General features: G+C 28.8%; 1 protein-coding gene across 1 annotated transcript; it reads left to right on the top strand.

Moving 5' to 3' along the window:
• The first annotated feature begins 9,700 nt into the window (after positions 1-9,700).
• LOC107839931 (cocosin 1) lies at positions 9,701-12,055 on the top strand. The gene is made up of 3 exons (XM_016683601.2): positions 9,701-10,261; positions 10,640-11,363; positions 11,510-12,055. Exons 1-3 carry the CDS (start codon positions 10,063-10,065, stop codon positions 11,658-11,660), a joined length of 1,074 nt encoding a protein of 357 aa, XP_016539087.1. The 5' UTR covers positions 9,701-10,062; the 3' UTR covers positions 11,661-12,055.
• The last annotated feature ends 3,853 nt before the right edge of the window (positions 12,056-15,908 follow it).

The following is a 15,908-nucleotide window of genomic DNA, read 5'->3' on the forward strand; positions in this document are numbered from 1 at the left end:
CCCAAGCTCAATTTAGAGAACCAAACCCAAATTTTAATTATTTATTTATTTTAGAAAAAATTACATAAATATACAACTTATATTTTCAATATTATAAAAAATCCCAACTCCCTAAATATATTACAAAAATCCCAACATATACACAGAATGCTATGTATATGTCGGCTATGTTATGTATATTAATAGGGAGAGAGTAAAGTAATTAAAAAAAATGGGAGAGGGTGTAATTACTTTCAAAAGAGTTGATATTTATGTTATTTATACTTTATTTTATTGGGAAAATGATTCTTTTCCCTGCTTTGAAGGAGTCGGGTAATTGAAAAAATTATATTCAAATTTCTTAATATTCCATTATCAAGTTTTTTTAGGAGATTAAAATGTTAAATTTAGAGAAAAAATTAAGTGATGGAATTTTTAAAATATTTTAAATATTTAAAGAAACTAGTGTAATTAGTTTGCTTTATGGGGATATGTTATGTACTTTTTCCTTTAATATATGGGAGTTAAGTGGGCCTGGACGGGTTAACCCGGAATCGACCCGTAAAATTTAATCGGGTTGTGGGTCAGTTCTGATTCGGGCCTAGTTAAACGGGCCAGTTTGGTTTTGGATCCAACAGTAAAAAAAATTAAAAACAACCCTGAACCGTCCCACTTAATCCAACTCGATCCAACCCACTTAAATCCGGTCAAAAGAAAAATCTCTAATATACACTATATATACCCACCTATATACATTTTAAATACGTTAAACAATATATATACAAACTATATACATAGTATATACCACATTAGAATTTAAAAAATATATTCACATAATACATATACACAATTACACGTGTAATCGTGTATATGACTATACGTTAGTTAAATATATATAATACTATAAATAAAACATATACTACAATATATACACACACTATATATATAGTTATATACTAATTTCTAAAACATATACACATGTATACGTTAAATATATACGTCTATAGAAGATATACACACATATATACGTACCATTCAACATATATATACTACTTTAAATAAAATATACTACAATATATACACACACTAAATATATAGTTATATATTAATTTATAAAACATATACACATTTATACGTTAAATATATACGTCTAAAGAAAATATACACACATATATACGTACCATTCAATAAATACATACTACTTTAAATAAAATATACTACAACACATATACTAAAATATACACACACACTAAATATATAGTTATATACTAATTTATAAAACATATACAGATTTATACGTTAAATATATACGTCTATAGAAGATATACAAACATATATACGTACCATTCAATATATACATACTACTTTAAATAAAATATACTACAATATATACACACACTATACATATAGTTATATACTAATTTATAAAATATATACACATATATACGTAAATATATACGTCTATACAAAATATACACGCACATATATACATTATTCAGTATATACATACTACTTTCAATAAAATATATTACAATATATACACACGCTATATTATGCTGGATAGGAAGCCCACAAAAAGTTTTTTATTTTTTAAAAGAAGAAAGAAAACTAGAAAATGACATCCTCATACTCAACATTCAAAAAGCAAAAGTAAAGAGCATTTGGTGAGATTTTTTTTCTTTAACTTATGAAAAGGTAATTGTTCTACCCCGCATGACCACTTCTTTTCTTTCATAAGTTTGAGCAAAAATCTCAATTTTCTAAAATAAGCACTTTCAAAAAAAAAAAAAAAAGCACTTTTTGAGAAAATTAAGTTTGGCCAAACATACTACAATACATTGCTAAAGAAAATTCATAATTAGTAACACTATAATTTTGGGATGAGTTATTTCATATATTTTAGGGAAATGGATATGGTATGGTCATTTTTTTTTAAAAAAATAGCCCACATGTAAAAAGGTGGACATGCTGTAGTCAATCGATTAAATTAATTTTCCTTTTTATCCATTTGGCCTAATTGGGCACAAGCAGTCTCTATACCCAATTGATACACTTTTATACTATATTGATACACTTTTTAAAAAAGAGAAAAGAAATTTATACAAGCACATGCAATCTCTATACCCAATTGATACTCTTTTATATCACATTAATACACTTTTATACTACATTGATACACTTTTATACTACATTGATACACTTTGTTACCGCATTGATACACTTTTATACTACATTGATACAATTTTATACCATGTTGATACAGTATATATACCATATAAATACATCTTTTACAGAGAAAATTTGTGCAAGCATATACAATAATTCGTTATTCGTGAATTTGTTGAGTTAACCTAAAATTTTGTGAAAATTTGAGCAATCATATACAAAATTTGAAATCCCCATTAATGGAAAGCAAACGACCATAACCATTACAATGAATCAAACCATGCAAAACATGATTGTCAATTTCAAATGAATCACTTCCCAATGGCTTTTTTCAGTTCTCATTTGCCGGTATTATCAAATGGTACTTTCTTTTTGACACATAATGATGCCCCCAACAACAACAACAAAAAAAAATACTCCATAACAATAAACAAACAAAAGTACCATAAAAATTGAGTGTTCATTTTGCTTTACCAGTGAATTTACAGTGATCGCAAAAAGGATAAAAAGAAAATTGAGTCGTTTCTTTAATTGTATAGAGTGGAAAAATTGCACCAATTGAATTGGAAATCAACCAAGTAGACCGAATTGAAAAAACAGATAATGTGTAATCTTCAATAGTAGCAAATTCTTGAAAGAACATTCCAGTGTTATCACATATTTTTTGCTAAAAAATACGTATATCTGTAGATTTTGGTAATGGAATTTTCTGTTAATTTTATGTTGAATTTGCTGAAGATTTAAATTTTGGTATTTGAGATTGGGAATAGGGGTGAAATTGGTGGAATTTTGGTGGGTTGAGTTTTATTTTTTTTCTAATTTCTATGTGAAATTCATTATATGGTTGGAATGGAGAAAAGCGTAGAGAAGAAGATGAAATGATACACTCTTTATACTGGGAGTGACTATTTAGTGGGTATTTAATTGTGGGTGCTATTTTTGTGATATTATTTTAGTTTTAGATGTCATTTTTGTTCTTTCCTCCTATATTTTATCCTAACTAAACATGCTAAACTAATCCTAAAATTAGTCATTTCTGTGCCTTGTACCAAACGAGTCCTTAGGGATCGTTTGGTTGGAAACAAGTATTTCAAAATTAATTGTTCATAAACTAATTATCCAACTCTCACTATGAAATAAAAACAACACTATATTTCTGATATAACTAATTCCAAATTAATTATATCATACATTTTATTTCAATCAAATATTGATAAATTCACCTCTAAATTAATTGTCCGTAATTCCTTTTTGAAACGAGCCATATAAGTCCAATTTATGAAGGATAGGAAGCCCGCAAGAATTTTTTTATAAAAAAAAAATAGAAAGAAATCTAGAAAATGATATCGGCGTATTCAACATTCAAAAAGCAAAATTAAAGAGCATTCGGTGAAAAAAATTACTCTTTTTTTCAGCTTATGAAAAAATAATTATTCTACTTTACATAACACTTTTTTTAACGAAAATTCATAATTAATAACTCTATAATTTTAGGATGAGTTATTTCACTATTTTATAGTAACTAAACATAAAATAAGCTAATGTCAAAAATAGTCATTTCTATCTCCTGTACCAAACAAGTCAGGGTTGTTTGATTGAAAATAAATTATTTCAAAATTAGCTATTCAGAAATTAAATATTTTATCCTGTAAAATAAACAATACTACAATTAATTGTCCCTAATTCCTCTAATAAAAAAAAGCCGTAGAGCTCCAATTTGTGAATGATTGGAAGGCCAGAAAAAAGTTTTTTTTTTTTTATTTTTTTAAAAAAAGGGTAGAAAATGACATCCACGTGGTCAGCATAAAGAGCACATCTGACAATTGAGAAAAAAGTCATGGCCACCATCCTACGTCTTTTAATAAAGGTCAGACGGCCATGTTGCCAAAACACAAGTACTTACATGTAACCTCTAATTAAAATAAAAAAGAAAAAATGATTTTCTATTCTTGTAAAAAGAAAGAGAGAAAAGAAAACTATATCATTGTTATAAAATAACTAAAAATAAAGAAGAACAGTGGAAAAAATAGAGAGAATAATTTTTATTTCTCTTTACGATCTCTTGATGGGGTGATTTACAATAAAACAAAACCTTTTTATTTATAGGGGAAAACTAATCTTGACGTTTGTAACTTTTTCATAAATAGACATACACAATATATGGTAAAGTAATGCTATTTATATGTAGACTATGTTATGTATATTAATAGAGAGAGAATAAAGTAATTAAAAAAAATGGGAGAAAGTGTAATTACTTCCAAAAGAGTTGATATTTATGTTATTTATACTTTATTTTATTGGGGAAAATGATTCTTTTTCCTACTTTGAAGGAGTCCGGTAATTGAAAAAATTATATTCAAATTTCTTAATATTCCATTATCATGTAATTTTACTCAAATTAATTGCTCAATGTTCTATTTTCATGTGATTAATTCTTATATATGAAATGCATGTGTTATACAATGACCATATATATTCATATTACTTATACAAACATTCTAAAAAAAAATTTGAATCATCACGAAGTTTTATTAGTTAAATGAAGAAATTGTGTCCCTCATTTGCATGTTGTTGTTTTTCTATTTTTTTTGTCATTTAGATATAAATCAGTTTATCTTTTTCTTTTATATATATATATATATATATATATATTTTTCTCTCTTCTTTATTTGCTTAAATATTTTTATTTTCATAACTCATACTTAGTTACCTAATTAATTTTTACTTTTAATAGCATGCATAACTCACATGTTTTTCATATTCTTTAACTCTCAAATATTTAATTTAAGATATTTTATTATATTTTACTTTTTTATCTATATACATTTACACTTTTTGTTTTACGACACACCTATCTAATGTGATCATTTTCATTTCATATTTAAAATGATGTTCTTATATTATCACTACGTGTATTATGTTTTAGTTTGACTAGATAAAGAAGGCTCTTGAATGCTGATTGATTTATCGGAGAAAAATATCGTTAAAAGCTTGGCAAATTTTGACCTAATTTTGTGTTTCTTTTGACATCTCTTTTCACACTATTAAGGTCTAGACTCTTAAAAAAGGCGATGGATTTGATGAATTATTATTTTTATTTTTATTTTTATTATATATTCTCTTTATGAGAGTCTTGTAATTTGATTGTTTGTAACTTTCTAATTATCTCAATTTTATATTTTTGTTTGGAATCAAATGTGTTATTTATGAAAAAGAAAGTAAAACAAAATTGAAATGAAAGAAATTTACTCTTGGAGACAACAATCTATGTAAGTCCAACACAAATACTATATATCCTTTCTATTAATGTGTACTAATTTGATAATATCTGGTTAAAATAATTTTTCATACTTGGTTAACTTGAAAAAGTTTTTTTTAATATTTTCTAAAAATATACTTTTAATTATTTAGATGTTACTTTCATATTAATTTCTATTCACATCAAATGATATGCTACAAATTAATATGAGTTACTTTGAACAATTTACAATACCAGTGATATAAGAAGGTATCGGTTCTTATTATATACACGAGACTTAAAAAATAAAGAGCATGTCTGAATTTACGAACATCATAACTTCTTGATCTTATTCTATTAAATAAATTGTGAGAAAGAAATCATAATTTTCTACTTTGTAAGATTTAACTATTGAATACTACTAATATGGTATTAATTTGAAGTGTAACTAAAGCAATAAAGATTAATAGATCAACAAAGACTTGTATGGTTAAAATAACAAAAGATATTCTAATGTCAATTATTGAGCCGAAATGCTCATCAACTTTTACTTTTCGAACAGTATTGTGTTTTCACCTCTCAATAATTATTAATTTAATGGCAACTGGATTAGATAACTACATAATTAATTTAGAATTCTAAAACATTATTCATAAAGTAAATTTAAAAAATATACTTTTAATTAATTTTTTTTTTTAAGAACGTGCCAGGTTAACATAGGATCATAGCATGTTTGGCTAAATTTTAATTATCCGATTATTTGATAGGTGTTTTATCAAAAAATCTTTTATATTTAGTCAATTATTAATTTTAAAAAATACTTATAAATTTATAAGTAGCAAATTGTATTTGACCAATTTTTTCAAAAATAATTGTAAGAGTGGACTCATAAATAATGGGAAGTGGCGATTGGATTGATTTTAATTAGACACATAAAGAACGGACAGGTTTAGGAATAGGATAGGGTAGGGCCGGCAATAAATAATTACTGCTCTACTTTAGATTAGGTAGACTATTTAGTAGTAGTACTTTTTTTTACAAAAATAACCAATCTCTTTTCCCCCTCCTTTTGATGTCATTGAATGAGTGTACCAACTCACTCAAACCAATTTATGTGTTGCTATTTGATCAAATACTGAATTTAAAAAAATAAATAATGAATTTATAAAGTTAATAAAATTATCTCTCTTAAAGTTTACCTTTTAATTATCTTTTCTTATAAAGTAGGATTCACTAAAGATAAAATTAAGATGCCGCTATTAAATAGTTATCAAATAAGGAAAGATGACATTCTTTTTAGAACTGATAAAAAAAAATAATGATACATTAAATGAAATGGAGGGAGTATGATTAAATAATTTAATGAATTAAAATATATCAATTAATTAATTATAATTAAATAAAATAAGCTTTACATTCAAACACATAATATGCGTATATTGACTTGATATACATATCTGGATAAATTTAGCTAGAAATTAGTTTAACGCAGAGACAAGACTAAGGTTACATTTGTCTTTATTAAGATTCAGACATCTCAATCTGAATGCGCATCTGAGTGATTAAGATGTTGTCTTCAGATCTGAAATCTGAATAGTTAAGACTATTTGTTTTTCAATATCTGAAAATGCAAAATTTATTTATTTACATATATAATAAAAAATAATTATATATTTAAAAATATTTAATTTAATATAATAAAAATATTATTTAACCGAAAAAAATATTTATATTTGTTAGTAATAATGGAGATGGTTTGTAATGTAGTGGTGATGATTGATGTTGGTGATGATAGAGATGTTTGGTATTATAGTGACTGTTATAATGATGACGATTGATAGTGGTGGTGGTGGCGATGTGAAGTTGATTGATGTTAATAGTTAGAGGTGTTGATTGTAATAACTTAAAAATGAATGCATGATGTATGTTTGACGATGTGTTCGTGGTAGTTGAAGATGCTTGTCAGCTGTGATGGTGGAGATGGTTATTGATGATGGTGATTGAAGTGGTGGTAGAAGTGGCGACACCGATAACCATTGCGATGGTGGCCGAAGAATGTATGAATGTTGATGATGTATTAGTGGTAATTAGCGGCGACACTAATTGTAATAGATGAGTTGGTTAGTAATTGGAATTGATTGATAGTGGCTGATAATGGTAGTGGTGTTAACATTGATATTGGCGATAGATAATTAAAATAGTGGAGGTTAGTAGCAATTATAATTGTGAATGGTGGATTGTTGTCGGTGGTAATGATGGTTGATGGTTGACAATGGTGATTAGTAGTGATGAATATTTTTCATCATAAGAATACATTAAGACTTAGTTTCAGATTTGAATGATTAAGATCTGTATTCAGAAATATTAAGAGTAAGGCCTAAGGACAATACCCTCTTCACAATCCATATTTAACGAGACTCCATATTTAATTGGGTAGGTTGGTACCAAAAAAATCATGAAAGTTTGCCTTTTTCAACTTGGACATCATAAAAAAGATTAGACTTGACATAGGATTCCTTTCCGCATTCAATAATTACAAGATATACATCTTTATATTACAACAATCCCGAAGATCACCTCTCTACAGCTCTATCATCCAATTTGACATAACCAAACAAAATAAAATACGAGTAATATTTTCTTCTTCTATATATGGCTCTTGCTTTTATTTCCCTAGCACAGCCACATTTAAGCAATCTGACCAGCCATGATAGCAATAGTTAACACTTTCCCCGTTTCAATTCATTTGTTCTTTTTTTTTAAAAAAAAAAAAAAATTAATTTTAAAATAAACAATCATTTTTCTTTTTAGTAACTCTTTAGTTCAACTTTTTACACGTCATGTTTAAGATTACAAGATTAAAAAATATTTTGATATATTTGGCATATTTTTAATTTAAAATCACAAAATCTAAAAACTTTGTCTTTGAAATTTTCAAAAAAAAAGAAAAAGATTCATAGCAAATTAACTATGTCAAACAAATTGAAACGGAAGAAATACTAACAAAATGGGAAAAGTAAATACAAAACAAAACACTTAATCGGATGGGATAGGGCAGGTTGACGAATACAAATACATAACATTGATAGCAACTCGATTTAACCCTGTATCTATCACATAAATAATAGTACACTATATTATACAGAAATATTCGACTTTACATCATATTGCTAAATGTATAATCCTAACGTGTATTGCTCATAATTTCAGAAATATTTTTTTTGGTTTTAATTTTTAACACTACTTTTTTTTTTTGTGCTTCATGAAATTACACTTGTCTCTCTCTTTTATTTTACAGTAATTTTGTTGTAGCAATGAGTCTTTTTGTATATATTATTATTAATTAATCCGTTATATTATGATCACTTTACCCGTTTGCAAATTTTAACCCATTATAATTAATTACATTTTATCACATATTTACCGGATATAGATAATTCATCTATCTAACCATCTTACACCGACTTTCATCAACTAAAATCTTTTACTAATATAAATTATATTAATTATACACGTGTTTACACTGACCAATCTTCAAGCCCCATTATATGTCACGACTTAGATTTAAATTAAATTTATCAAATATCACATCGTATATCTGGAGTCTCGACAAATGATATCATGTCCACTTATCATCAATTTATACTTCGAGAAGAAGAATTTTTGGCCAATTAGCAATCGAATATATAGAAAAAGATACTTTAAGAAAATAAAAAAGGATATTAAATCTTGTGGTTAAAATTATGTCAAATATACTAAAATATCATTAATCTTGTAGAATTAAAGTGTTGTAAAAAAAGAAAGAAAGGGTCTTTTTTTTTAAGGAACTAAAAAGAAAGGTCATTCTTTTTAAGACGGATGGAGTGACATTTTTATGCGTAATAATGAAGATTTTTTGTAAAAATGACATAAAACTTTAAAAAGGAATTGTAAGTGTCCTACAAAACCTATTATCTCATGTAATTTTTTATTTAGATGATGAATAAAAAAGATATTGGCACTTTGGAAAAAAGAAGCAGCTCAAGTATCACAATAAATTCATACTAATTTACAATAGACGATATCTTTTTTTGACATAGTATATACAATATATTGCTGCGTAAGTGTACAACTTGTTATGTTATATATCATATATGTGTGATTTTAATTGAGTACACGCATAATAATTTCATGGATACAATGGAATGTGAATAAATCAGCACTTTGTATTAAATTAATGAATATAAGACACGTCGAGTATACGTACAACAATTATTTGCATCATGATGTAAATGGAATTGATTGATTATATTATCACACAATTTTTGAAAATGAGGTATAACTATTTTTTTTAAAAAAATTTATAACATAAAAATGACTTTTTTTTATAGTTATATAACACCAAATATATTCTTAGCCGGAAAATGTATGTGAAATGACGAACAAAATGTGAAATCATGAAATGAAAAACATAAAACCCAACTACTTTTATTGACGGACTGAAAGTTTATTAGGCTAGAGCATTTTTTTCGTTTTCCCATCAATTAGTCATAACTCCTATTAAGTCTTTTGTCTCTATAAATAGGACGAGACAGCCTCTGAAGAATTCATGAACATAGAACAACATTTACAGTAAAATATTACTATTTTGGTATATAGTTTGAGCTTGTGTTTTCAGAAAAAAAATAAAAAATATATCGATGGATTTAATATTGGCATCGAAAAAAGCTGACAAAACTATAGTTGAAGTTGAAGGAGTTGGTGGATACTACACATGGTCAAGAAAGTTTCCTGTTCTTAGCCAGAAAAAACTTGCTGCTGGATTATTAGTTCTTCAGCCTCGTGGATTTGCTTTACCTCACTATGCTGATTCCTCAAAAATTGCTTATGTTATTGAAGGTATGACATATATACATACATGCATATATATTTTTTCATTTTAGTCATCGAAATCACGTGCACATCGGTCAGATCAGAGTCTTATCTGGTCTTAGACAATCCTTTCTTTACATGCAACTTTTTGAGTTTGAGTTATAGATTCAAAGTTCATTTCTTTGTTAGTCGTGGTGTTCAAAGAGATATATGGGTATCACATCGAATGAGAAAGGATGTGGTGGTCTCCTTAGAGGAACTTTTCCTTACGGGGCTGAGCTAAACCCAATATTTATATATATATATATATATATATATATATATATCTTTACGGTATCGTACATGAATTTCCCTGTTATATTGCTGCAACCATATCTACGCTTAAACTTTTTTTTTTTTGAACAGGTGAATGCATTGCTGGACTAATATCACCAGAAGATTCAAAAGAAGAAGTTATAAAAATACAAAAAGGGGATTCTGTACCAGTTCCAATAGGAGCAACGTCATGGTGGTACAATGGAGGTGACACTAGACTGTCAATAATTTTTTTGGGAGAATCTGGTGAATACACACCTGGTGAATTTTGCTATTTCTTTTTAACTGGAGCTGCTGGTATTCTAAATGGATTCTCTAATGAGTTACTTGCTCAAACTTTTCACATGACCAAAACGGAATCTGAAAAACTTAAAAAAGACCAAAGTAGTTTAAATATCATAATAAAGATAAGTGAAGGTATAAAAACTCCAGACCCATGCAACAGTGGGATACACAAGTTGGTTTTCAACTTGGATGGTGCAAAGCCTAGTGTTGAGATGAAAAATGGTGGACTTTTAACTTCGGTAAGTGTTAGGGATTTACCATTGCTTGGAGACATTGGATTAAGCGCGAATCGCGTAGTTTTGGAAGGTGGTGGCATGCTTGGTCCGCTTTTTACAGCAGATTCGTCAGTTCATTTGAGTTATGTGACGAAAGGAAGTGGCCGTGTTGTAATTGTTGGACTATTTGGTAAGGTTGTGTTGGACACTAAAGTGGATGAAGGTGACTTGTTCTTTGTACCAAAATTCTTTCCATTTGTTGTTGAAGCTGATGAAGGAGGAATTGAATTCTTCTCTGTGAAAACATCGTCAAAGTAAGTACTATTTCATAATTTAAGTAAAATCCAATAGATTAGTTCAAGGACCTTTAGACAGTTCACTTAAAAACTAATAATATACATCAAAAATAAAATATAATGTGATTAATGTTGCACTATATTATATATATATATATATGCAGGCAAATATATGGAGCACTATCTGGTGGGCCAAAGTCTGTTTTTGTAGCAGAATCTCCATCAATTTTAGAGGCCTCTCTAAATATGACTCCAGATTTTACCAAGTCCTTCAAGTCCAAGATTGCAAAGGGTGCAGTCATTGCCCCACCTTAAGTAATAAATTGTTCCAATAGTTACTTGTTAGACATTGATATACACATATGTTTAACAAGTGTATAGCAATAATATGATATGTAATAATTCTATGTTTGAAAAAATAAGATCGATGACGAAGGAGTAGATATGCACTAGTCCTACTTCAGTTATTCCAAGATTATTGTACAGTTTTTTCTGATTGTCGGGGTCTATCGAAAACAACCTCTTTATTTTATCTGAGGTTGGTATGGACGGCTTATATTTTGTCCACTCTAGATCCTACTTTGTGAGAATACACTGGATATGTTGTCATTGTTGTTGTCGTAAGCTTATATGTTGTTGTGTGCGGTGTGCTGGTATGTGTATATGTATGGTTTTTAATTCTTAAGAATAAAAGGAAAATGAATTTGGTACTTCTATCTTGTCTTTTCAATTGTTGGTTTATGTTTACATCTTGTTGAATTATTGTCTTTGAGTCATATTCACTGCTAAAAAAGTTATACAAAGAAACCTAAAATAAGAGACCTCAAAAGTAGGTCGAAAATAAAGTGCGAAAAAATTTAGCACCAGAATATTATTTTTTTTTAAAAAAAAAATTGTAAAATATAAAGTAGGTCAATAATTTTTTATTTTTTTAACATTGGGACCTCGTGAGGTCGCTATTATATTAATTAATTGATATTTATTAAGTAGTAAAAATAATTATTTACCGCTATTTGAAGAAGTGTGAAGACAAAATTTATTTATTTTTTAAATAATTATTACTATTATTATTATAGTTTTGTTGAAAAAAATCCCAATTCACGAGGGTTAGCTCATTTCTCTCTAAAAAAAACTCCCTCTCTCAAATCCATTTTTGCCCTCTCTCAAATTCGAGTCTCTCTCAAATCAGCCATCAGCTCTTTCATTCCATGTTGCAAGCTTTGATTTTTTCTTTTTATGTATAAAATAGAATGTAAATCTATGAATCTGTTGTGCCTCCTTTAATTTCCCCCAAATGTGAATATTGTAATGAATAGTTGGGGTTTTGTTTTCTTGTTTTAGAATTGAGTTTCAGATTTATGCATTCCGATTGAATATGTGTTGCTACTTCTTGTTACCGAATAAGAGTTGTAAAAATTTCAACATTCCCTGTGATTTATTTTTAGTTGGAAGTAGATTTTATTTGGATATTCTCAATGTTGAAAACTGAAAAATATTCAAGTATAATGAATAGACGTTTGAGGGATTTTCAGCGTATTGGGTGGTTGAATTTGGGCAACAGTGTTTGAAATTTTCATCTTCAAACCTGTCTTTGTTGTTTTCTAGAAACTGAAAGTGTGGATTTTACATGATTTGTAGCTAATTAGTAATCACATCCAGAGGGATAAGATTAATGAGTTAGAGGCTGGAGATTCTGTGTAGTGATACTGAGTTTTGGGCCATTATTTATGGGGTTCTCCGAGATATATAAGTTTCGTTGTTATGTACAGTAGTGGATTTGCTCTCTTTTTATTTAGTATTTCCCCCTTAAACACTTTTTTATGTTTCTCAGCTTGTGACTTTCAATTGTTTGACAGTGAAACATAAACTCTATATTTTGACTTAGAAATGTAAACTGTAAACTGTTTCTCAGCTTGTTTCTGTATTTTCTCGACAACTCTTTATTTTAGTCCACTGGCCCCAAGTAATTCAGATTCGTGCTGCGCATGACTCATTAAAGAGGGAATATGTTGTCCTAGGGGTTTCTCTATTAATGGGTGCATGTCTAAAACCTTTTCTTATTTTTTTCATGTTTGATTTGTAAATAATTTAAATAAGTTTCTTGAAATTGAGGAAAATAACTTTCCTAGTAGAAGTAGGGTCTTTCCATTTCATCCCATCCTCAAAGCTCCAATGCGCAACTCTCATAACTTTTGCTTAGATTATATATATACTCTTAGAATACCAGTTTTTGCTTACGTATTAAACACACAAAAAGAAGTAAAGAAAACATTTTTCATTCATACCAGACACCTAATGCTATCTAGTTTATCTTCCAATGATCCTTGACAGTAGTTTCAATAAATTCTTTGTTCTCATTAGCTGCTTTTGCAGCAATGATGCTGATTGTCTCATCATATCTTCTACTTCCAACTTCAACACTCTTAATATCCAACTCAAAGCTTTTATCCAAACTACCAACAAATGACAAGAAGGCCACCGATTTCTTATCTGGTAATACAACAACTTTACCTACAAATCATCACACTAATTTTAAAAATAGATAGCACACGTAAAAAATGAAAAGTGTCACGTAAATTAGGACAAAGGTTATGGTACCTCTGAAGAAGTTAAAAATAATACGAAGTAATCTGCCGTAAATGTTTTGAAGGTTAAACTAATAGTAAATCGCATTGCCGAATGTATGGAAAGTTAATTTCAGGAAATATAATCTACCTAAATAACATTAGCCAAATGTATTTCCATTTTGGGAGTAGAAAAACACATTTCCCAAACTGGACTTGTCGAGATAACAAGATAACAAAAGAAATTTTATGGGCAAAGACATAACCGATTAACTGACTTAACAATTTCAACATATAAGCTTTCCAACTTTTTTTCCAGCCTAAATTTCATTCTCAAAACTCTTCCCTCAAAAGCAATTACTGCTTGTTCAATATTTGCCCTATTGGTTTGGCTATAAAATTGGTTTTACCTCATCATTTACAAGAGTTAGGCCATTGACATCAATGAAGATAGAATCTTTCCTATATGAGATGTGGATGGATTTTTAAACTTGGTTGGATTCTGTGTTGAACTTCTTCTCTGTCCATTTCTAGACTTCCATTTGTAAAGAGCTATCTACGGCTAATTCTCCTTCATTTGTAGCCTCCACTTTGCTCAGTGCTTCTTCTAATGCCTTCGAACTAACTTTAATTTTTTCTGTAGCTTCTTCTACCTTCTTCAAGATTTCTGTTTTAGACACATCAACCTCATTCCCTAGCATCATTGCATCTGCTACTCTTTGCTTGCTTGCTAGCTTCCTGTGAGTCTTGATCTTTGGACATTTTAAATTTGGTGAGTATCAATATTGAATACTTGATCAACAACGGGCTAAACAAAATTTCTGCTTTTGAGTTGGTATGAATCAACAGACAATGTAGGGTTAAGCTTTTATATAACAGTATTACTAGTCAAAAAGGGTTAAGCTTTTACATAAATACTATTTTACAATCAATTAATTTGATAAATGTTCATGTTGTTTTGCTGCATTAGAAAATTAATTTACCTTAATTTATCTTGTCACCACAGGGAAAGTGTTTTTGACGTCCAGAACATGAAGCTCAAATTACTACAAACTTCAAGAAAGCTATCCAATAAGGGTAGCTCTTTACATACGAGTGGAGCTTAGAGTCGGGGAAATGTAAGGAGGAAGCTGGTACATTCTTAATCTTCTCCCAAGCAATTTTTAACTATTTGATTCACCAAGCTCGACCAGTACGTTCTTAGAAAAGAAATATACAACAGCTAGTGAGATGCCTGTTATTGAAAGTACTATTGTTGATCTTTGTAAGAGTCTAATATTTTATATATATTCTCATGTCTGTAACTATGCTTGCTTTGAACTTGTAATGCTCCCAAGGTCTTAAACTTTAAGTTACAATTGTTCTTATTAAACTGAAAATGAAAAATTTGCTAAATTGACTAAATTTGCAAACTCGTCAAGTACCCTGTTGATGGGTTTAAGCATTTTAATATTAGTTTATCATATTATATGTATTAATTTGCCTTGAGATGGTGTGCAACAACTCAATGGCTCTTTACTCTTTCCGTTCCCTGCCTCTTTAGTGCACCAGTTTTATTCCCCTTCATTGTTGGCATAATATGCCAATTACTCCTCAACTGCAGTAAAAGGAGCTTGGGAGGCCGATAACGCAGGCTGAGACTTTCAAGGCTATCTGATGTTTGGGTTGACCCACGAGCTCAACTGACCACGTAAGCCTCTATTTCTAGTAGTAATCACTTTATTTTCTCCATTTACATTCTAATATTATTATCCTTAAATTCAGAATCGATATTTGCAATCCATAAAGGATTTTCGCTGGAGTCTGCTGGATGATAGTCAAGACCTGTCACTTAACCAAGAACAAAATGAGAGGATATAGTTAGATATGGTCAGTGGTCCGAGTAGGTATGAGTATGCTTATGACTTGCTGCAACGAACCTTTCGTGAATTTTATTCGAAACTAGAAGGCCTCGGTAGCTCCCAGGATGATGAGTCAATGAAGACGATTTTGGCTTTGC

The sequence above is a fragment of the Capsicum annuum genome, chromosome 8, assembly GCF_002878395.1.
Source record: "Capsicum annuum cultivar UCD-10X-F1 chromosome 8, UCD10Xv1.1, whole genome shotgun sequence".
Lineage (NCBI taxonomy): Eukaryota > Viridiplantae > Streptophyta > Magnoliopsida > Solanales > Solanaceae > Capsicum > Capsicum annuum.

Excerpts from the sequence above, each read along its gene's own strand:
- LOC107839931 (XM_016683601.2), top strand. The coding sequence starts at position 10,063 with ATGGATTTAATATTGGCATCGAAAAAAGCTGACAAAACTATAGTTGAA. Across the intron at positions 10,262-10,639 it reads AATTGCTTATGTTATTGAAG|GTGAATGCATTGCTGGACTA; the intron begins GTATGACATATA and ends TTTTTTGAACAG. Across the intron at positions 11,364-11,509 it reads TCTGTGAAAACATCGTCAAA|GCAAATATATGGAGCACTAT; the intron begins GTAAGTACTATT and ends ATATATATGCAG.